Source organism: Salvelinus sp. IW2-2015, linkage group LG19 (assembly GCF_002910315.2).
Source record: "Salvelinus sp. IW2-2015 linkage group LG19, ASM291031v2, whole genome shotgun sequence".
In the NCBI taxonomy this organism is placed as follows: Eukaryota; Metazoa; Chordata; class Actinopteri; order Salmoniformes; family Salmonidae; genus Salvelinus; species Salvelinus sp. IW2-2015.
In genome coordinates, this window is record NC_036859.1 from 19,378,546 (window position 1) to 19,401,835 (window position 23,290).

The window sequence follows — 23,290 nt, forward strand, 5'->3', positions numbered from 1 at the left end:
CATCTGTGAGTCAATTATCATTAATTGCACGTCTCAAGAAGACAAAACTTAGAAAGGGCATATCATGAATAAAGAAGTCTATATGAAAATAAAATTCTACAAGCAACAATATTAATTTGATTTCACATTTATTTATCACAATAAACATTACAATTTGCTAACTAATTTAGCGTCCCAGTTATCTCACTATATCCGCTTCACATTCGTGCCTTTGTTTACGTTCAGGGACCAATGGCATATAGCTTGAAAAAGTGGCATGCATAGTAAGCGCTCAGGTATAGTAAACCATCGATTTAAGGGAAATTAGTATGACTGATCAAAAAATATATATTAACACATCTACTAACTTGCACACTGTATTCAAATGTCATACAACTCACCTAAAGACTGTTCCAATCAATTTGCAAATCAAAAGGAAATCGGTAGTAGTTCTCAACAGTCTAGAGAATTGAATTATACTATTCAGTAAATAAAGTTGCATAAAAACCTAAACTATAGCATACGGTTCAACACAGCTCTCTACAAAGATGGTTTATCAGTCCGCGGTCCACTTGGCAGGGATGTGGTTGATGTTATATAGACCCGATTGGGTGCCGTTAASTTCCTCGTTTTTCAGATGGCGAATTTATCCCAATGACCTGGCATGCCCTTCGCACGCAACTCTCTGCGATGGGATCTGGGACGAGACGCAAAAACAGTTGTGCGCAGGTGGTTGTACGGCACACTTCTCCGCGGCGAAGGCAAGGAGCGAGGGTCTCTTTAATATTATGGATATTATTTAATATTTACATATAATGGAATTGGTCACCTACAAATTAAATAGTATGAATGTAGRTTATAGTTATATGCACTATTCCCATTCATTGACGTTTGGCAAGGAAGCGGAATAGAATGTACTTTTTCTGAAGGACATTCGACTACATTTTTATTAATGTTCTCACATGTTTTTCTAAATCCTTACTTGCCTGCAGAGAGAAATGGACAAGACACTGAATTCAAATTAAAACAGGGTGAGTATCCATTTTGGTTCTAAAATAAATGTTTGAGTATAAAACATTTTCTTGGATGTGCTACTGTAGCTTAAATGAACTTTTCTGTAAAACATAGCCTATATTATTGTAATAAATTGAATCTTTGTGCATTTAGGCTATGCTATAAGCCATTTCATTGCATCGTCAAGATCAGATGAGGGATAGTGCATGATTTAACACATCACAAAGGGTCATTGGGTTTGAAATAAGACAAATCCATTCTAAAATAGTTCATATTTATTTATAATTTAACTAGGCAAGTCAGTTAAGAACAAATTCGTATTTTAMAATGACGGCCTACCCTGGCCAAACCCTCCCTTAACCCGAACAATTGTGTGCCGCCCTATGGGACTCCGATCCCGACTGGTTGTGATACAACCTGGGATCGAACCAGGGTCTGTAGTGACGCCTCTAGCACTGAGATGCAGCGCCGCTGCGCCACTCGGGAGCCCACAGACTAAATGTGTCATATTCTGTTGATAAAAAAAATATATACAGAATTTTGTAGTAATACCTCTTTTGAACCAATGTTCCATGAATATCAGAGATAAACAAAAAACATATATTCTTCCCTATAAAAAAATGACCTGTCCCCTCCATGTCCCCATAGTCCAACTGACATGCCCTGAACCATTGGCCTGAACTCTGAGGCACCAGTGCGATGATAGGTAAAAGTGCGCCACCTGGTGAGCGCAACTCATTGCAAAAAATATATTTATTGAAATGCATAGAGATGAGCAGCATGACAAAAGTGTATTCATTTCATATTCTACATAACTTTTTTTAGAGACAGTACGTTGACAGTCAATAGTAACATGTCAGCACACCAAGTGAACAGTAGGCTATTGTAGCTCCGATCACAAATTCCTTTCAGATAAGCCTGAATTAAATGACCCTTTCCACAATATCTACGGCTGAGGTGGACGTGGACCGTACCTAGTCTTCCAGGATGTAATTGGCGTTGACCACTAAGAAGGGGTCCTCTTCCTCCACAGGTTCCTCTCCCTCAACACCAACTTTCTTCAGCCCAGTCTTCGTTAACTCTATGATGATGTGGTCCTGAAATGAACACATGTACAGAGCATGTCACTCACTCACAAATTGTACAAATCTCCCTGCATTATGTAAAGGTCAATACCATAAATGCTTCAAACAGTCAAATATTTAAGATGGTCTTAGTGTGTCTTGTTTTCCAATGCTTTACTTACATAATGGATTAGTCTCTGAAGCACTTTCTCAATCAGATACTTCTTGGCAACCATCTCAGCTTCTGACTCGATCTCACTCTTCATCTCTTTCAGGTACCAGTTAAATCAGCTTGCACTTCTTCAGTGAGGACTCTTCGTCAACTGTAAGAATGAAACATTTTGTTAAACGTTGACAAAACTAGTATGCTTTTAATTCAACTAAATTGAAAATAAGGATCCTTTCAGTTTGTTTAAACTCTTACTATCATCCATCTTCTGCGTGTGCAGAATGACGAGGTTGGAGCCCTCCTATACTCAGCAAAGGTCATTTTGAGAGCAGGCTTGGCAGTGCTGGTCTTCTCAGGTCTGCCTGACCCATGGTCTATGTCCATGGCCTCCTCTGCATGATGGCCATTAGTGCTGTTTGTCCCCTTCACAGACTCATCTATCAAGTCATTCTGATACGGAGAACACAGGATGACAATTGTTTATGTGTAAATGTATCATTTTCAATAAATATATTGTTGCAAAAAGGTGAAAGTGACTGTTTCCTTCCATTCATTCCCCCATTGTGTTTCCTACCCTTCATTCCCCCATTGTGTTTCTTACCATTCATTTCCCCATTGTCGTCTTGTTCCTGGTCGAAGTTGAAGTTGGAGTCGACACTGATGACAGACTTATTCAGAAGTCAGAAGGCCTACTCTACGCGTTTGGGATGCACCTTTAAAAAGTAAAAATAAAAGGGTGAAGATGTATGTTGTACTGTCAATGCAACTCTTCAGATATCATGTAAGCTTACTCATTATGTTAGCAAATTCACTGAACCACCTCTGTTACACCAACAACCATAATTATTATATTTTGACAAACAATGAAGACACATAAAAAGACAGGAGTTTACTCTACAATGTATAGGGGCCTATACATATGGGGATGTATAATTCAGTAGTAGGTGTCTGACCAGCCACATCTGAGCAGTAGAGCCTGGCCATGCCCTCAGACAGTCGGAGCATGCTATCTAGCTGCCTGACAATGATACACCAGGCTGGCTTGGTGCTGTCACTCTGACACAGATGCTTGTGCGTCAACTCCTTGGCCTCCGAGGTGATCAGGGGTCAACGTGCACCACACCTACAACGGGACAGAAAGCATGTTATGGTAGGTAGATCTCACTGAACGCTGCATCTAAACAGCCCAACACATAAGGAACACCAATACAACAAGTGCAATTATTACCTCTGGTTGAAACTGTAGAGGAAACAATATGTATCTCTGGATCTTATCAGTGGCGTATACTCACTCTACAGATTCCATGTTTCTACAGCACAGGTCTACATTACGTCTGGCTATGACATAATACCACAAGTCACACAAAGGTGGAAATGCATATGCAAAGGTCTCAAAGGGTTCTGAAATACACATTTCCATTCAATAAGGGCTTACTGCAGGCGCTGAAAAAGTTAGGGAAAAGGGAAGGTTTTGCTTTTACCTCATTGCACTCATCAATCAAATTGACGAAGAGGTCAAATCTGAAAATGATGTGTTCTGACATGTTGACGTTCTGTTTCAGAGACTTAAAGTGGTTGTATCTCCCATCAATGGGGTTGGCAGCTGCCATCCACAGCATGCAATGCTGGTCTCTCACTAGATACTACTCCAAACATGTAACATGCTACATTGCTATGAGGAATTGGCCAGTATGGAGAATTAAGTATAAACGCAAGTCCAAATCCCTATCTCCATCCATGGCTAATTTAGGAAAGGCTCAACACAATGTGTCCTCTTGGCCTTAATGACGAGTTCGACTTGAAACCGTTTTAATAGTTAAAAAATGTCAATATTTTTTATCCTAGTTGAATATTTTGTGTCCATTTTTTTWATTTATCCATTATTTTACCAGCTAAGTGGTCTAAGAATATGTTCTCATTTACAGCAACAACCTGGGGAATAGTTACAGGGGAGAGGAATGAGCCAATTGTAAACTGGGGATTATTAGGTGACCGTGATGGGTTGAGGGCCAGATTGGGAATTTAGCCAAGACACCAGGGTTAACACCCCTACTCTTACAACAAGTGCCATGGGATCTTTAATGACCTCAGAGAGTCAGGACACCCATTTAACATCCCATCCAAAAGAGAGGACCCATATTTTTTAGACCAGAGGAAAGAGTGCCTCCTACTGGCCCTCCAACACCACTTCCAGCAGCACCTGGTCTCCCATCCAGGGACTGACCAGAACCAACCCTGCTTAGCTTCAGAAGCAAGCCAGCAGTGGTATGCAGGGTGGTATGCTGCTGGCTAGATATATATGTATATAAATGTATATAAACTCAGACAAAAAAAGAAACATCCTCTCACTGTCAACTGCATTTATTTTCAGCAAACTTAACGTGTAAATTTTTGTATGAACATAACAAGATTCAACAACTGAGACATAAACTAAACAAGTTCCACAGACATGTGACTAACAGAAATTGAATAATGTGTCCCTGAACAAACGGGGGGTCAAAATCAAAAGTAACAGTCAGTATCTGGTGTGGCCACCAGCTGCATTAAGTACTGCAGTGCATCTCCTCCTCATAGACTGCACTAGATTTGCCAGTTCTTGCTGTGAGATGTTACCCCACTCTTCCACCAAGGCACCTGCAAGTTCCCGGACATTTCTGKGGGGAATGGCCCTAGCCCTCACCCTCTGATCCAACTGGTCCCGGACGTGCTCAATGGAATTGAGATCCAGGCTCTTCGCTGGCCATGGCAGAACACTGACATTCCTGTCTTGCAGGAAATCACGCACAGAACGAGCAGTATAGCTGGTGGCATTGTCATGCTGGAGGGTCATGTCAGGATGAGCCTGCAAGAAGGGTACCATATGAGGGAGGAGGATGTCTTCCCTGTAACGCACAGCGTTGAGATTGCCTGCAATGACAACAAACTCAGTCCGATGATGCTGTGACACACCGCCCTAGACCATGACGGACCCTCCACCTCCAAATCGATCCCACTCCAGAGTACAGGCCTCGGTGTAACGCTCTTCAATGATAAACGCGAATCCGACCATCACCCCTGGTGAGACAAAACCACGACTCGTCAATGAAGAGCACCTTTTCCAGTCCTGTCTGGTCCAGCGACGGTGGGTTTGTGCCCATAGGTGACGTTGTTGCCGGTGATGTCTGGTGAGGACCTGCCTTACAACAGGCCTACAAGCCCTCAGTCCAGCCTCTCTCAGCCTATTGCGGACAGTCTGAGCACTGATGGAGGGATTGTGCGTTCCTGCTGTAACTCGGGCAGTTGTTGTTGCCATCCTGTACCTGTCCCGCGGGTGTGATGTTCAGATGTTCCGATCCTGTGTAGGTGTTGTTACACGTGGTCTGCCACTGCGAGGACGATCAGCTGTCCGTCCTGTCACCCTGTAGCGCGCTCTTCGGCGTCTTATAGTACGGACATTGCAATGTATTGCCCTGGACACATCTGCAGTCCTCATGCCTCCTTGCAGCATGCCTAAGGCACATTCACACAGATGAGCAGGGACCCTGAGCATCTTTCTTTTGGTGTTTTTCAGAGTCAGTAGAAAGGCCTCTTTAGTGTCCTAAGTTTTCATAACTGTGACCTTAATTGCCTACCATCTGTAAGCTGTTAGTGTCTTAATGACCGTTCCACAGGTGCATGTTCATTAATTGTTTATGGTTCATTGAACAAGCATGGGAAACAGTGTTTAAACCCATTACAATGAAGATCTGTGAAGTTATTTGGATTTTTACAAATTATCTTTGAAAGACAGGGTCCTGAAAAAGGGACATTTATTTTTTATATTATTGTAAATATTGATCACATTCCTTGTTTATGATCATATATTTTGATACATTGAATGTTAACATTGTGAACCTATGTTATATATCTTTTACCTCCTGTTTCAGGAAGTGATGTCACTGAGTGTTGCCCCTATATATAGGACCTTCCACCCCCAAGACAGCATTGAATGAGCAGTATTCCGCCATAAGCAAACAAGAAAATGCTCACCCAGAGGTGGCGCTCCTAGTTGCCGGGGACTTTAATGCAGGGAAACTTAAATCCATTTTACAAAATTTCTATCAGCATGTTAAATGTGCAACCAAAGGAAAAAGAACTCTGGACCACCTATACTCCACACACAGAGACGCATACAAAGCTCTCCCTCATCCTCCATTTGACAAATCTGACCATAATTGTACCCTCCTGATTCCTGCTTACAAGCAAAAACTTAAGCAGGTAGCACCAGTGACTAGATCAATAAAAAAGTGGTCAGAGGAAGCAGATGCTAACACTGTTTTGCTAGCACAGACTGAAATATGTTCCGGGATTCCTCCGATGGCATTGAGGAGAACACCACATCTATCATTGGCTTCATCAATAAGTGCATTGATGACGTCATCCCCAGAGTGACTGTACGTACATACCACAACCAGAAGCCATGGATTACAGGCAGCATCCGCACTGAGCTAAAGGCTAGAGCTGCCGCTTTCAAGGAGCAGGACTCTAACCCGGAAGCTTATAAGGAATCCTGATATGCCCTCCGACGAACCATCAAACAGGCAAAGCGGCAATACAGGACTAAGATCGAATCGTACTACACCGGCTCTGACGCTCGTCGGATGTGGCAGGGCTTACAAACCATTACAGACTACAAAGGGARGCATAGCAGAGAGCTGCCCAGTGACACGAGCCTACCAGACGAGCTAAAAAAACTTATATGCTCGCTTCGAGGCAAGCAACACTGTAACATGCATGAGAGCACCAGCTGTTCCGGAAGACTGTGTGATCACGCTCTACACAGCCGATGTGAGTAAGACCTTTAAACAGGTAAACATTCACAAGGCCGAAGGACCAGGACGTGTACTCCGAGCATGCGCTGACCAACTGGCAAGTGTCTTCACTGACATTTTCAACCTCTCCCTGTCTGAGTCTGTAATACCAACATGTTTTAAGCAGACCACCATAGTCCCTATGCCCAAGAACACTTAAGGCAACCTGCCGAAACAACTACTGACCCATAGCACTCACATCTGTAGCCATGAAGTGCTTTGAAAGGCTGGTCATGGCTCACATCAACACCATTATCCCAGAAACCCTAGACCCACTCCAATTTGCATACCGCCCCAACAGATCCACAGATGATGCAATCTCCATTGCACTCCACACTGCCTTTTCCCACCTGGACAAAAGGAACACCTATGTGAGAATGCTATTAATTGACTACAGCTCAGTGTTCAACACCATAGTGCCCTCAAAGCTCATCAATAAGATAAGGTCCCTGGGACTAAACACCTCCCTCTGCAACTGGATCCTGGACTACCTGACGGGCCGACCCCAGGTGGTAAGGGTAGGTAACAACAATTCTGCCATGTTGATCCTCAACACAGAGGTTCCTCAGGGGTGCGTGCTCCTGTATTCCCTTTTCACTCATGACTGCACGGCCAGGCACGACTCCAACACCATCATTAAATTTGKCGATGACACAACAGTGGTTGGCCTGATCACTGACAACGATGAGACAACCTATAGGGAGGGGGTCAGAGACCTGGCCGTGGGGTGCCAGGTCAACAACCTCTCCCCCAACATGATCAAGACAAAGGAGATGATTGTGGACTACAGGAAAAAGAGGACCGAGCACGCCCCCATTCTCATCGACGGGGCTGCAGTGGAGCAGGTTGAGAGCTTCAAGTTCCTTGGTGTCCACATCACCAACAAACTGACATGGTCCAAGCACACCAAGACCGTCGTGAAGAGGGCACGCCAAACCTATTTCCCCTCAGGAGACTGAAAAGATTTTGGCACGAGTCCTCAGATCCTCAAAAGATTCTACAGCTGCAACATCGAGACCATCCTGACTGGTTTTATCACTGCCTGAAATGGCAACCGCTCGGCCTCCGACCGCAAGTCAGTACAGAGGGTAGTGCGAACGGCCCAGTACAACACTGGGGTCAAGCTTCCTGCCATCCAGGACCTCTATACCAGGCGGTGTTAGAGGAAGGCCCTAAAAATTGTCAAAGACTCCAGCCACCCTAGTCATAGACTGTTCTCTCTGCTACCGCACGGCAGTGGAGCGCCAAGTCTAGGTACAAGAGGCTTCTAAACAGCTTGTACCCCCAAGCTATAAAACTCCTGAACTGAATCTAGTCAAATGACTACCCAGACTATTGCAGTGCCCCCCCCCCTCACCCCCTTTTAAAACTACTGCTACTCTCGGTTGTCATCTATACATAGTCACTTTAATAACTCTACCTACATGTGCATAGTACCTCAAATAACCGGTGCCCCCGAACATTGACTCTGTATCGGTACCCAGTAATGAACGTGTCAGGACGAGACAGACAGGAAGGCAGCGTTTCTCAACCAGTCGAAATCATGAATCAGCTGGTATCATTTTTATGGATATATACAAATGACAATTGAAAAAAAGGTCAAATGAAACGAAGTGCAGCTAGTTATGGAAAAAGTACCCAATTATCATACTTGAGTAAAAGTAAAAATACGTAATGGAAAATTACTCAAGTAAAAGTGAGTCACCCAGTAAAATCCTACTTGGGTAGGTCTAAAAGTATTGCTAAAATATACTTAAGTATCAAAAGCAAAAGTATAATTCATTTCAAATTCATTATATTAAGCTAACCAGACAGCACCATTTTCGTGTCTTTTTTAATTTACGGATAGCCAGGGCACGCTCCAACACTCACATAATTCACAAACGAAGCATGTGTTTAGTAAGTTCGCCAGATCAGAGGCAGTAGGGATGACCAGGGATGTTCTCTTGATATGTGTGTGAATTAGACCATTTTCCTGTCCTGCTAAGTATTCAAAACATAACGAGTACTTTTGGGTGTCAGAGAAAATGTATGGAGTAAAAAGTACATAATTTTCTTTAAGAATGTAGTGAAGTAAAAGTATAAAGTTGTCAAAAATATAAATAGTAAAGTACAGATACCCCCTAAAAAACACTTAATTAGTACTTTCAAGTATTTTTACTTAAGTACTTTACATCACTGCGAGTTTGCAGTGACATTGATGTACATTCTGATGAAAGCTGATCATGTAGCAACCTTCAGTTCTAATACCCACAAAATCCCAATTTATCCTGTTGACAACGAGCTTTATTTGAGCTTAACAGTTTACAAATGACTAGTGATGAACAGCTAAGTATGTCATTTCGGGATTGTAATGTCAAGTAACCAGCACTGACTTAAAATCTCCAGGTGACATTTTTCATTCCTGCAGGCCTACACCCCCAATTATATGACGGCCCTGGCCCCCAAAGTGACAGCCCGAGCACAGAGCATAAATTCAGTGCACAGTATATATCCATTAATGTCTAACATATCATCCAAACTTTTACATCCGTTTTGAAGGAATAAAGACCATCAGAGGGCATACAGAAACCTTTAACTTTTATTTACCACATTAAAAAAAAGTGAACCACACTATACAAATGGTTTTCTGGTAGCAGGTAGCAATGCAGATTACACTTCTATGGGCCTTTTTCAAACACACAGATCGCGCTCTGGAAGTGCAGCTAAAATTGCTCATCTTTTTTAACACACGTTCTTAATTTGCTCCTGCCACGTAACGCAGCAGTGTCTTAACAGCTTCTCCCCTATTACGTTGTTTTGCTCCTTAAATGCAGATAGGCAGTAGCATGCAACCCTCGGTGTGAAGGGTTTTGATTGGGTTTTTTGTAATGTTAACTTTGCAAGATAAAGGGGTAAAGGTCTCTGTCCATATTTACATATCAAAATGTATCTGTCGAACCTGAGCAGTTCAGATGGGATCTTCAAACAAACACTGGGCGAGCAGCTATCCCATAATCTCCGAGTTTAAAGGGAAGTCCAGCTTTAGCAACCACCTTGATGATTCAGAAGACTTTTCTTTCTTCTTWGTTTTTTTATTTTTCTCCTTCTGTGCTCGCATTCCTGACAACATTGGCCAAATGTCAAAAAGAATGATGTTTATTACTCAAGAAACAACTTAAAAAAAGAAAGGAGGAAGGGTGGAGAACAATGAAAAGGTTTTAAGCCAAGTAGCTGTAAGTGTCTTTCTCTCCGTCGACACGCTCCAGGTACTCCTTCTCTATCAGGATGTCGATGCATTTCTGAAAGACACAAACACACATGACCATTATTACCATTACTAACATGGCATATGTTGCATACAGAAAGTGGTTTCCATAAACCTACAGGAAACAACCGTAATGTAAAAACACAGTATAGATTTGTTACATTTCTGAAAGACAAACAAGACCGTTCCTACCATGGCAGGTGTTGCATTTACAGTATGTGGTTCCATGAAATCCTCTGGAGTCGGAAGGTAAATTGCCATCTAATGTTCCCTAATCTAATGCATAATTTACCTTGATGACGGGGACTCTTGGTTTAAACCTGGATGACAGCTGGTTCAGAACCTCTGCCAGGAGCTGCTGATGTTTCAGCACTTTACGCATCTTCATGATTCTCACGATGGCTGCCTACAGTAGGGTGGAGGAATACAACAGAACAGCCTTAAACAACAATATTCTAGACCAGAGTCATTTGTGCACGATGGATGATAAACATMGATTTTTGTGAATGTTAATGAGTGCTTGAGAGTGTGTAAATTTCAGTGAACAGAAGAGCATGATGATGGACTAATGGACAGTGTACCTGTATTAGCAGTTTCCTGTCCTCCTCTATGTTCTTGTGAGTGGTTTCCTGCTCCTGCTTTTGCTCTGTCTTCATTGGCACGTTAATGTTCACCCGAAGTTTCTTGCTGTCAAGATTAAAATCAAAACCTGCTATCAGCAACAGTTCATGGAATCGATTACAGTACAGTAACATCATAGGAATTATGAATATCTTTTTTACACCATTTGTACAGTTGTGATCTACACTGATAACATGGGTTGCATCCCAAATGGCACTCCATTCCCTACGTAGTGCACTATATAGGGAATAGGGTGACATTTGGAATCAGCCATGGTGTGTGTCATCACTCACTTTTTGTATCCCAGGAAGAGTTTTATTAAGGTGTCTGGTTTGAACTCCACTTCATCCACATTTGCGTTCTCATCCTCCAGGACCTGGACAAAAGAACATGGCTTAGGTCAAAACTTTCAAAGAGACTCTACATTGCTGAATGGTGATTCCCTATCAACTGGAGTTGTTTCTGTCTATCTGCTAATAAGAGGCACAAAACTTACCAGCAATTTGGACTTCAACAAGATTTGCAACACTTGCACCAAAATGTCCTGTTGAAAAAAAAAAAAAAACATTCATCAAAACGTATGAAGCAAATTAGTGGGCTGTTGCTTTCAGCTTATATCTTCACATCACAGCATAACATCTTCCCTTGAAAAACCATCCATCAAAGAAAATGGTCTGTCTGACAGTAACTTTTGAATTACATTTATTTCGAGTAACAGACAAATACAACAAATGTACAATGTGGACCCAGAGGATATCACTTGAAAGTATTCATTAAAACGCTCGTTTCCAAAGTGGGTCTCGATGGTATACTGGATCCGTTAGAGTTGTCAGTACTCACTATCTTGATCTGCGTGCTGTCAGTGAGCTGCTGCACTGTGTAGACATCCTCAGTGTTGTATTGTAGTAAGATGGCCATCTGGAAGGTAGAAGCCTGGGAGGACAGGAGGAGCAACAGGGAACACATCAAAACCATCTTACAGTACAGGATACCATGGCAACTCAGCTCCATGCATATGGTTGATTTGTGGAATTTTTGCTTGTTTCAAATCAAATTTATTTATATAGCCCTTCGTACATCAGCTGATATCTCAAAGTGCTGTACAGAAACCCAGCCTAAAACCCCAAACAGCAAGCAATGCAGGTGTAGACAGTGAGCACACAGCAGTACGCTCCAGTATGTTTCTTCAACAGTGTTGGTTGATTAATGAATATTCCTAACTCGTGAGAGTCTGAAAGGACATTATTGCATTTTATTTGACCAGAGAGACAACGGCTGTACTCGCCTGTAGAGTGTATCTGTTTTTAAAGCAGTTGGTGACCAGCTCTCCTTTGGACAGGTGGTAGAGCCAGGTCAGCTTGCGCCCGCTGTGTCTGCTGGCGTAGAAGGCCGTGAACCTTTGGTAACTCCTCTCCAGCTGAATGAGGGCAGAAGAGAAGAAAAGAGAGAACGGTGAGTAAACAGGGATCAATGTCAGTTAATTGGGTCACAGTGGAGGATCCGTTAGTGTGTCTTACCTCAGAGGGCAATGCGAATGTACAGGACTGCTGGAAGGGCCAGGAACCAGAACTGAGGACCTGGATGCTGAAGTCCACTGGGATATAGACACACAAACAGATCAGCAATCTTCTTACCATAGTTCTTTGTTTCAAAGTGATTCTTTGTTTTACAGTTTGGTTAGGATACACAGGGCTGTAGATTCATCTCGGTAGCCGAGTTTCCAATAAACTCCTTTCTGTCATAATGAATCCCAGAATCTGGATACTCTCCTTTTGCTCATTAGTCACATTATACTCACAGTCCAAAGGCTCAGAGTTGGTGAGGTGCTTTTTGAATTGTTCATTTAGGTCTTTGCTGACGCCGATGTCCTGGAACATGCGCTGGAGTTTAGAGGTGTACTCGAAGCCACACGCTTGCTGTTAGAAAAGAGGGCAGGACATACCATTAAAACAGGGGTGATCCCAGGTCAAACACAGTCCAAACACTGAGCAACCAGAAAATATCTTACGGATTTGTATTTCAACAAACCAATCAAAATGCAATGGCAATGTCACAATAAAAACTGCAAACTGATAAAATGTGTTTCAAGGCAATTAAAGGCATTGTCATGAGGTGAACAAGATTTCAGTTGTGTACTACCTTCAGTTTGGAGATCATACTGGCTTCAGCATCGTCACTGGCGCTGTTCTGATGGACTAACCGCTTAGCCAGCATCTTGGCGTAGAACTTCTGGAACACATCTTTGTCCTCTATGTACTTAAAGACCACCATCTAGGGAAGAGAACACATAACAGTTAGATATAGAGTTGTGAATAGAGATCACTTCACATACTGTAAACAAACTAAAATACAACATCAGGCTGAAGGAGGGGGAGGAGATTGGGTCTGCAAGGCAGGCAGTTGTGGAAGTCCCAGTTTTCATCCTGTCGACTCCAGATAACCAGATGAAGTACCAGTGGCAGTGTAGGAATACCCATCCTTGCGTCCTAAATAGTAGGCTGTTCGAGTATGCGAAAAAATAAAGTTTAATAGTATGCCACGTTTAAAAAATAAAGTATACTTTAAATGCACTGATGTCATACTAATTTTGGCTTTGACAACAACTGATCAATTAGATATTGGGAGGGGCTACCGAAATCAACAAATAGTGGGAAATAACGCAATCGCGCATGACGCATTCTCAGTATGCGAAAATATAATGTGTGACTTTTCAAAAATCAGGTATAAAAATGCCAGGATGTTATACTTATTTCGTCTCTTCATCTAGTAGAATTCGATGCACATTTYCCCACAATGCATTGGAAGAGGTGGGCTGCGAGTGATAGGACCTAGTTCTCTTCAAGTAGCCAAACAACAAAACTTACTTGGGAAGATGCCTAATAGCGAAGCTTCTCCTGTGGTGTTCAAATGTAGGCTAAGTCATTTTGTTCTCCTTAAAATGATCACGAGTATTGCATCATAGGATACATCTTTGAAAACAGAAGTCTTTTTCTCTTTCTTTTTTTTAACCAAAAGTGGATTTCTGTTTTCTCAAAGTGTTTCTTGTTCTCTTGGCTATCGTCAGAGCTTTTAAACTAAATAATAAACCATCTTTTGATTTCTGAATGTGATGGCACCGGGGACTCAGGATGTGGCTGCGTTGTTGATGTCATGTTAATCAGGCCTTTTGATTTGAACATATGGATTGTTTTCGTTTTGTAGGCTAGGCTACCTAATTAACTATTTATGGATCAATCCTTAGCAGTCATTCTGATCTTGTTCCCAATGATCGGTGCTTTAGTTTATTATGTTGCTGTCCAGCGGTTCTGAATTTGCGATGCACCCGACTGTCCATGTTTTTTTGTGCAATAGCATTTTGATTTGAACATCCGAAAGGTTTGTGCATGTAATAGGCTATTTTATTTCATTTATATATGTTACAGCACTATGGTTTCACTAATAAATATGCTGAAATGGAACCAAATTATCGTTTTTTGTCTTCAGTCCTTTTTACACTGAACAAAAAATGAAACGCAACATGTAAAGTGCTGATCCCATGTTTTCATTAGCTGAAATAAAAGATAAATACAATAAACAATAACAATAAAAAGACACTCAAATGTGCATTTTTGTCACAACACAATGCCAAAGATGTCTCAAGTTTTGAGAGAGCGTACAATTGGCATGCTGACTGCAGGAATGTCCACCAAAGCGGTTGCCAGAGAATGTAATGTTCATTTCTCTACCATAAGCCGCCTCCAACATCGTTTTAGAGAATTTGGCAGTACGTCCAACCAGCCTCACAACTACAGACCATGTGTATGGGGTCGTGTGGGTGAGCAGTTTGCTAATGTCAACGTTTTGAACAGAGTGCCCCGTGGTGGTGGGGTTATGGTATGGGCAGGCATAAGCTACGGACAACGAACACAATTGCGTTTTATCAATTGGCAATTTGAAAGCACAAAAATACCATGACGAGATCCTAAGGCTCCTTGTGAGGCCCAGTTTTTTTTTAGGTATCTGTGAACAACAAATGCATAACTGTATTCCCAGTAGAGGTCGACCGATTATGATTTTTCAACGCCGATACCGATTATTGGATGACCCAAAAAAAGCCGATACCGATTAATCGGCCGATTTTTTTATATATATATTTGTAATAATGACAATTACAACAATACTGAACAATACTGAACAATACTTATTTTAACTTAATATAATACATCAATAAAATCAATTTAGTCTCAAATAAATAATGAAACATGTTCAATTTGGTTTAAATAATGCAAAAACAAAGTGTTGGAGAAGAAAGTAAAAGTGCAATATGTGCCATGTAAAAAAGCTAACGTTTAAGTTCCTTGCTCAGAACATGAGAACATATGAAAGCTGGTGGTTTCTTTTAACATGAGTCTTCAATATTCCCAGGTAAGACGTTTTAGATTGTAGTTATTATAGGACTATTTCTCTCTATACCATTTGTATTTCATATACCTTTGACTATTTGATGTTCTAATAGGTACTTTAGTATTGCCAGCCTAATCTCGGGAGTTGATAGAACAATGCTTGAAGCATTGAGAAGAGCTGCTGGCAAACGCAGTAAAGTGCTGTTTGAATGAATGCTTACGAGCCTGCTGCTGCCTACCACCGCTCAGTCAGACTGCTCTATCAAATCATAGACTTAATTATAATATAATAACACACAGAAATACGAGCCTTAGCTCATTAATATGGTCAAATCCGGGAAACTATAATTTCAAAAACAAAACGTATATTCTTTCAGTGAAATACCGAACCGTTCCGTATTTTATCTAACGGGTGGCATCCATAAGTCTAAATATTGCTGTTACATTGCACAACCTTCAATATTATGTCATAATTACGTAAAATTCTGGCTAATTAGTTCGCAACGAGGCAGGCGGCCCAAACTGTTGCATATACCCTGACTCTGCGTGCAATGAACGCAAGAGAAGTGACACAATTTCCCTAGTTTAATATTGCCTGCTAACCTGAATTTCTTTTAACTAAATATGCAGGTTTAAAAATATATACTTCTGTGTATTGATTTTAAGAAAGGCATTGATGTTTATGGTTAGGTACATTCGTGCAACGATTGTGCTTTTTTGGCAAAAYTTTGTTAAATCATCCCCCGTTTGGCGAAGTTGGCTGTCTTTGTTAGGAAGAAATAGTCTTCACACAGTTCGCAACGAGCCAGGCGGCCCAAACTGCTGCATATACCCTGACTCTGTTGCACAGAATGCAAGAGAAGTGACAAAATTTCTAGTTAAAAGAAATTCATGTTAGCAGGCAATATTAACTAAAAATGCAGGTTTAAAAATATATACTTGTGTATTGATTTTAAGAAAGGCGTTGGTGTTTATGGTTAGGTACACATTGGTGCAACGACAGTGCTTTTTTCGCGAATGCGCTTGTTAAATCACCCGTTTGGCGAAGTAGGCTATGATTCAATGATAAATTAACAGGCACCGCATCAATTATATGCAATGCAGGACAAGCTAGATAAACTAGTAATATCATCAACCATGTGTAGTTAACTAGTGATTATGTTAAGATTGTTTTTTATAATATAGGTTTAATGCTAGCTAGCACCTTACCGTGGCTCCTTGCTGCACTCGCATAACAGGTAGTCACATCACAGCTTGCCACGCAGTCTCCTCGTGGAGTGCAATATAACCGGCCACGATCGGTGTCCAAAAATGCCGATTACCGATTGTTATGAAAACTTGAAATCGGCCCTAATTAATCGGCCATTCCGATTAATCGGTCGGCCTCTAATTCCCAGTCATGCAAAATCCATAGATTAGGTCCTAATTTATTTAAATTGACTGATATGAACTGTAACAGTAAAATCTTTGGAATTGTTGCATGTTGCATTTATATTTTTGTTCAGTATGAATAGGATAGATGGACTATATGGGCTACAGTAAAGATTGAATGTGATAGTCTGCCTTTAACCAGCTTGAGTAGGCCTATAACTCCATTCCTACTCTACTCAGCATTTAGAGAAATTAATCAAATTGGAAATTAGCTATTGTCAGGCTCGTTAATGCGATGCAGGGCCACGGTCAGTACGTTTCTACATTCTGGAACATTCAACTGAACGGAAACGAGATTCCGTACTGAACGACCAGTTGAAAAATCGGGAGGAGTTGGGTTGTGGAACGCTGTCAGCCTGGCCACTGCCCATTAAATACRTCACTCATTGCTTCAAGCTACACCTCGCCACCCACCAAATGTACCTCAAGGTCCATTCAAGAACGTTTTGGGAAACGTGTCGTTCAGTACCAACCATTCCGCAATGTGGCAAACGTTTAAGCTAACCAAACGCACCTCATGTCTGTTGAATTTGCAAAAATCCACCCGCACTCGGCCCCGACTCACCTACTCAGCCAGTCAGGAGCCGCTACTGCATGGCGGCCGTGGCATACTGCATACTTTTTTACTAAACAGTATGTGCTGAATAGTATGCAACAATGTGTACATAATATGCAGTTTAAGTATGTAGTACGCTAGTATGGGTATTCAGACATGCCAGTGTGACACCTGAACACTTGAGAAAAAGCAGTCCCCCAACTTACCACTTGGTTTAGTGTGTCTTCCAGCTCTGCCTCCTCTGGGTTCTTTGAGCTGTGCGAAATAAAGAATTTCATTTAAAATCAATGTCAATGTGAACCATTTCAGAACAAAAGTCAATAGCAATACTAGAGTGCAGGCTACTGCCCTCACTGCTCTCAGGCGTGTGTAGACTTGAATATCAAACTGTGGGTCTGGAGTTATGTATTGGGTGAATGCATCAGAGGAGAGACTGAGTGACACACCTCTTCTTCAACAAAGAATCACAGTATCTAGCCAGCAGCTCTGGGGATTTGCTGGACGACTGCACCATCTTGGTCACAGCATTGTTGTTTATGAAGCGTCCACAGGCCTGGAAAAAACAGTTCAAACTTAACAGCAACAGTGTGCGTGACACCATATGAAAACCTCTTACACCACAAAATATAGTAAAATTTGACCATACCTTGTCTAGAGCAGCAACAAAACCAGCGTCGTTGTTGAACGCTGACATTACTAAAGCATTATACTTTTTGTGGACGTCTAAGATGGTCTGGACATACATTTTGGGATCCTGTGGTGAAGTAAACGAAAACAAGAAAGTCAAGGATAACCCAAGTGAACTGGAGAGTGTCTCAGATGAATCCAATAAAGATGTGAACCTTTGGGTAAAAGGTATGCGTAAATGTCAYTATTTTATCCACTGTAGTTCTTACATTGAGAGCCGCTTCTCCACACTTCTCTATAGCAGCAAGGCCCTGGTTGTATATGTGCGTCTCCAGGAGTTTCTTCAGCTCTCCCAACCCATCAGTGATTCGGGACACCAAATTGTACATCCGCCCAAGGTCTACACAGAGATATAATATATATATATATGAGAATAAATGGTGATAACCACTAACATACATTTACACAGCCAAAGCTCACATGGAACGTACATATACAGTAAATGTACATATAGAAGTACATACACAGTGTACAAAGCATTAGAAACACCTTCCTAATATTGAGTTTTGCCCTCAGGAAAGCCTCAATTCGTCAGGGCATGGACTCTACAAGGTTTCGAAAGCGTTCCACAGGAATGCTGGCCCATGTTGACTGCAATGCTTCCCACAGTTGTGTCAAGTTGTTGACTGGATGTTCTTTGGTTGGTGGACCATTCCTGATACACACCAGAAACTGTTGAGTGTGAAAAACCCAGCAACGTTGCAGTTCTTGACACATTCAAACCGGTGGGCCTGGCACCTACTACCATACCCCGTTCAAAGAAACTTAAATATTTTGTCTTGCCCATTCACTAACTGAATGGCAAACATACACAATCCATGTCTCAATTGTCTCAAGCATTAAAAATCCTTCTTTAATGCTTTTTCCCCCTTCATCTACACCGATTGAAGTGGATTTAACAAAAGACATCAGTAAGGGACCATAGCTTTCACCTGGTCAGTCTGTCATAGAATGAGCAGGTGTTCCTAATGTTTTGTACATTGTGTACAAATTTATGGAAAGTACACAAAGCAAAAAGGCAAGTCTGGCAATTGCCATCTGGACTCTCCTCTGTACCTTCATTTTTGTCAGCGTCCAGAAGATTTTGGAACTCTGTATGGAAAATCTCCAGGTGCTTCTCGATGAGCACCTGCTCACACTTGCGGGCCAGCTCGTCCTGCGTGCTCTCATGGAGGTACACCTGCACCCTCCGCTGCTCCTCCAAAAGACGTGCCTCCGCCTGAGAGAGAGAGGAGAAAAAGAGAGCAGAAGGAGACGGATAGAAAGAAGGATTCGGTTAACATTTTTACACTAAACAAAGGCCACAGATACAGCTACTATTTCGCTCGATGCACAGGTTTGATAACGTACCTTCTTCATGTACTCAGTAACAGGGTTTTGTTGCAGGAACTCTGTGCTCTCTCGTGTGTAGAAGCGCTCGGTGTCCGCCAAGAACTGAGTCTCAAAGTACTCTTTGTAGACCGACAATGTGGGGCCTTTGGCAAAGGCATCATCCTCATTGAGGCCCAACTCAACTAAAAGACACACAACTCCACTGTCAGAGCCATGAAATAAGATGTTTCACAATAGTTTCATATTGGTTGACCAACACACAACTAAAATATGCCAGGACCTACCATAGGATTGGACGACTCCACTGATAAGCCTGGTGTTGATGGTCTCTCCGTTACGTTCCTTCTCGATGAGCTTCAATACAGCATTTGTGACCTTAGTTGCGGGGGGGAAGAAATGTAAGGTAAGCCTTCAACAAAATGTACATTATCACAATCTACTCACTAATCAACTAAGACTGGGAATAACTTTTCCACAGCTGATCTGAGGGGATACTCACTTGTTTATTCAAAGGTCTGAAAAGGCATTCCCTCCATGTCACCAAAGCGAGCTGAAAGGAGAGGAAAGGATGGGGCGATGCATACGGTTGAGAAAACCATTAAGATGAGATGTGGGTTAATAAAATGATTGTCTATCATCTTACGGAGTAGATTTCATAGATCCCTTTGCGCCCCTCATCACACTCGCGGCGGACCCAGTGCCGGTTGAGGTAGGCACAGATACCATTCAGCACTTTGCTGGAGAATCTGTAGTCTTCCCACTGTTGTGTGTAGAACTTTAATACACTCTCATCCATCAGGTCTTCTCCATCCTGCAGATGAAGGGAAAAGAGAGGGAAGAGAAGAAGAGACTGATATTTAGTTAAAGATAAGCATGCAAATGTGGTAGGATATTTCATATGCTTCCTTTAACCTCTTTTGAAAGGGCTTATGGAAAATTAACCAGTATTCAATTAATTCAGTCACTTCATTGACCTCAGTCCATTTAAAAAGGTACAGGAAAGAGCATTACCTTGAGCAGGTTGGTCAGGTAGTTCTTGAGGAATTCCTTGAGTCTCTTGTAGAGCTCCAGGCCCACAAACTGGGCCCCTCCTGGGGTGGGGGCCTTTTTAGAGGGCCTGGATGGCGGGGGSCCTGCCCCACGGGCCTGATTGGACTGGTGCACACTGGTACAGTAGTTATAAACATGTCTGGGTGGTGGGTTAAGGCAACAACATAAATGTAGAAACTGAAAATACTGACAAATGGATTTTCCCCAATTATGCTTCAAACTGATTTTTTCCAGCTTTGCCATTTTGTTTGACTAACCAGGCATAGAAACCATCCGTTAACTATGCCCTTTAATAAACACACCGCATTAGGAAGTACATTAGTCAGAGAAGCCTTGCAGTGCATCTATGTGGAAGGATACGTGTAGAGTTCCATGTATCGTGCTTTGGCCATGCTCTGTCTGGTGTACACCTGCTGTATTCCTGCTCGCAGGTCGTCCCAGATCTGGTCTAGGCCAATCTGTTTGAGCCCATGAGGGTTCTGGCTTCTGTTGGATGACATTGTCTCTTTGCTTGTTGTTGCTCTCTTCTCAGTTGCTGTGTCACGTTTTGTTTTATCGCGTGTAATGAAACTGTCAAGAGCTACTCCTCCATAAGGTGATGAGAGAGGCCACAATCCAACACAAGGTGGGGTCTTCTCTTCAGAGTGGCAGACGTTATTGGAAGACCCCCTTCAAGTAGCAATCAGGAGAGCACCCTGCCAAGAGACCTGCAAACACACACACACAACAAAAAACATTGTAAGAAAGGAGCACACATTAGTATAAGTCACATGGTGCACTCTGAAGTGTAAGATAAAATGTTGGAAAAATCAATTAGCTCATCAATATATGCATTATTTCAAAACTGCTTCCATTATAGACTACACTACACAGAAAAATTATTGGAATAAGTCCCCTGCCACACAAAGCTGCTCTCTAGACAGGTGCTAATGTATGACATATTGTAAGAGATTAGCTTAGTCAGTGTTATATTGACTCCAGCCTCCCATTGATCAGGACCTAGCAGCTGGGCTTGAGGTCTGACCTTCACTGGTCCTGAATATTGTAACTTTAATACAGTGTCAGTAAGTGTGCCTGTCCACCGCAGTGCAGCGATGCCTGGGGGGAATATGGCTGACTGGATTGGGCTTTCCTTCAGCTTGAAACCTAAACCCTGCTGCCCTCGGCTTCTGTTTACCATGTGCATGGCGGGGCTGATTTCCGGCATGGAGAAGGACATCCTTCAAGTATAATTGAATAATACATTGAAGGTAGAGAAATTACAAAGAAAAAGAACAACCATGATTTAAAAGGAGACAAGCACACAGAATTATGATTTCAAGATTATGTAGGCCTAACCTGATCTTGTTTCATTACTGTGTTTATGTATGCAAATATTTTAATTTAGATTCTACTAAGTCTTAGAATACAACCATAGACGTGTATCTGATAATATCCTTGGTTACTAGAGACAAATGTATCTAATAAGAATATGACTTGTCTTGAATGCAGAAACACTGCATGCACTTTGCATGAATGACAAACATGAGATGGTAACATAAGTGTTGGGCTTAATCGTTTAATAACCAACTGTTCAAGATAATTTGCTACTCCTTCAGTCAAGGCTCAATTATTCATAATCTTATCAGAGACAGGGTTGGCTCTCTGTATCCATGGCAACAGATGCAGATAACGCAGAAAACTCACTGGAAAGAGGTAGCCTAACCTCTCAAAGTGGTGTGGGTGCTTTGGRTGGAGGGAACTAGCATATGTGCAGTAAAAGGTAGCTTGCTGCATAACAAAGTTCTGAAACAGTGACACTAATCCAGTTCAACAAATAAACAAATATAACGTCGGACAGTTGGCAGCAAAGAGGTAGCTACATGATCATAGGGATAATAACGTTATGTTTGGGCAAAATGATTGTCACTTAGCTGGTAGCTAACAACAATCTTGGAATGCCTGGCTTGCAATACGTCGTCACATATCTATTCTGTCTATTGTTAGCTAGCTCCATAGCTCACTGTCAGTTGCACAACTGTTAATATTGATAACTAGTAACGTTAGGTAGCTAGCAAAAGGCAACATCGTTGTAGCTAACGTTAGCTACAGTAACTTTATCTGGCTATATACACCTGTACAGTCTTCCGGCACGATCTAGCTATCCAGGGAAACTTCTGAGTTTGTGACTAACTAGCTTTATCATGCCATGGCTAAACCTGTACGTTAATATTAACCTGGTCAGTGAAGCGTAAGCAACAATAGCAGATAATAATGGTTTGGACTAGCTGACGCTAGCATTATTTGCTAGGTGTATGTAGCTAGCTAGTAAAATCAAATAACTACTCGATAACAAGACAAACTGTACATTTTGATTGACAACTGTTATTTAGCTAACATAGGGCACTGGCTAGTACTAACATGATATATAGATAACTAACGTTAGCAAGCTAACTAACGTTACCGCGAGAAATGAGGCCTGCTGTTCGGGCGCAATGCTAGTTAGCAAAGTTAGCTGTCCGCAGAAGGCAGCCGAGATAAGACAGCCAGTCGGTGTTCGCTGTATAAACACAACACAAACTAGTCTAGTGCGCGTTCAGTTTTTGTATAACCAGTTAACTAAATAGGTACAAAAATATCAAAGTTCACTGGTGATATGTGTAGCTAGCTATGCTTAGCTACTGTACTAGCTAGCTAACAAGCGAACGTAKCTAGCTGACGTTAGTTTACCATCGTCCAGTAGCAGTAGTGCTCGTTCTTGGCTCCAAATCAAAGAAAACTGTGCAAATTAGACACAAATATTACGTTTATAATCCGAGTAGAGTATTGGAAAATCCCCTTTCTAAAACAAATCCCCCTTTCCCTCTAAATTATTTACTTTCACTGCCACAACAATAGCTGCGGCAGTGTATAGAAATAACACTTCATAAATCTGCGTTCACAGAAAGAT

The 23,290-nt window shown here is 41.8% G+C and overlaps 1 protein-coding gene across 1 annotated transcript; it reads right to left on the reverse strand.

Annotated features, from left to right (window-relative positions):
- Positions 1–9,618: 9,618 nt before the first annotated feature.
- LOC111979265 (cullin-1) lies at positions 9,619–23,290 on the reverse strand. The gene is made up of 22 exons (XM_024009686.1): positions 23,071–23,290; positions 20,722–21,068; positions 20,323–20,500; positions 19,955–20,122; positions 19,811–19,861; positions 19,596–19,686; positions 19,330–19,493; positions 19,036–19,198; positions 18,189–18,319; positions 17,939–18,046; positions 17,739–17,845; positions 17,499–17,547; positions 13,063–13,194; positions 12,722–12,839; positions 12,441–12,517; positions 12,209–12,340; positions 11,764–11,856; positions 11,420–11,467; positions 11,217–11,299; positions 10,884–10,989; positions 10,595–10,708; positions 9,619–10,336 (listed from the first exon to the last, which is right to left on the reverse strand). Exons 2-22 carry the CDS (start codon positions 20,859–20,861, stop codon positions 10,256–10,258), a joined length of 2,334 nt encoding a protein of 777 aa, XP_023865454.1. The 5' UTR covers positions 20,862–21,068; positions 23,071–23,290; the 3' UTR covers positions 9,619–10,255.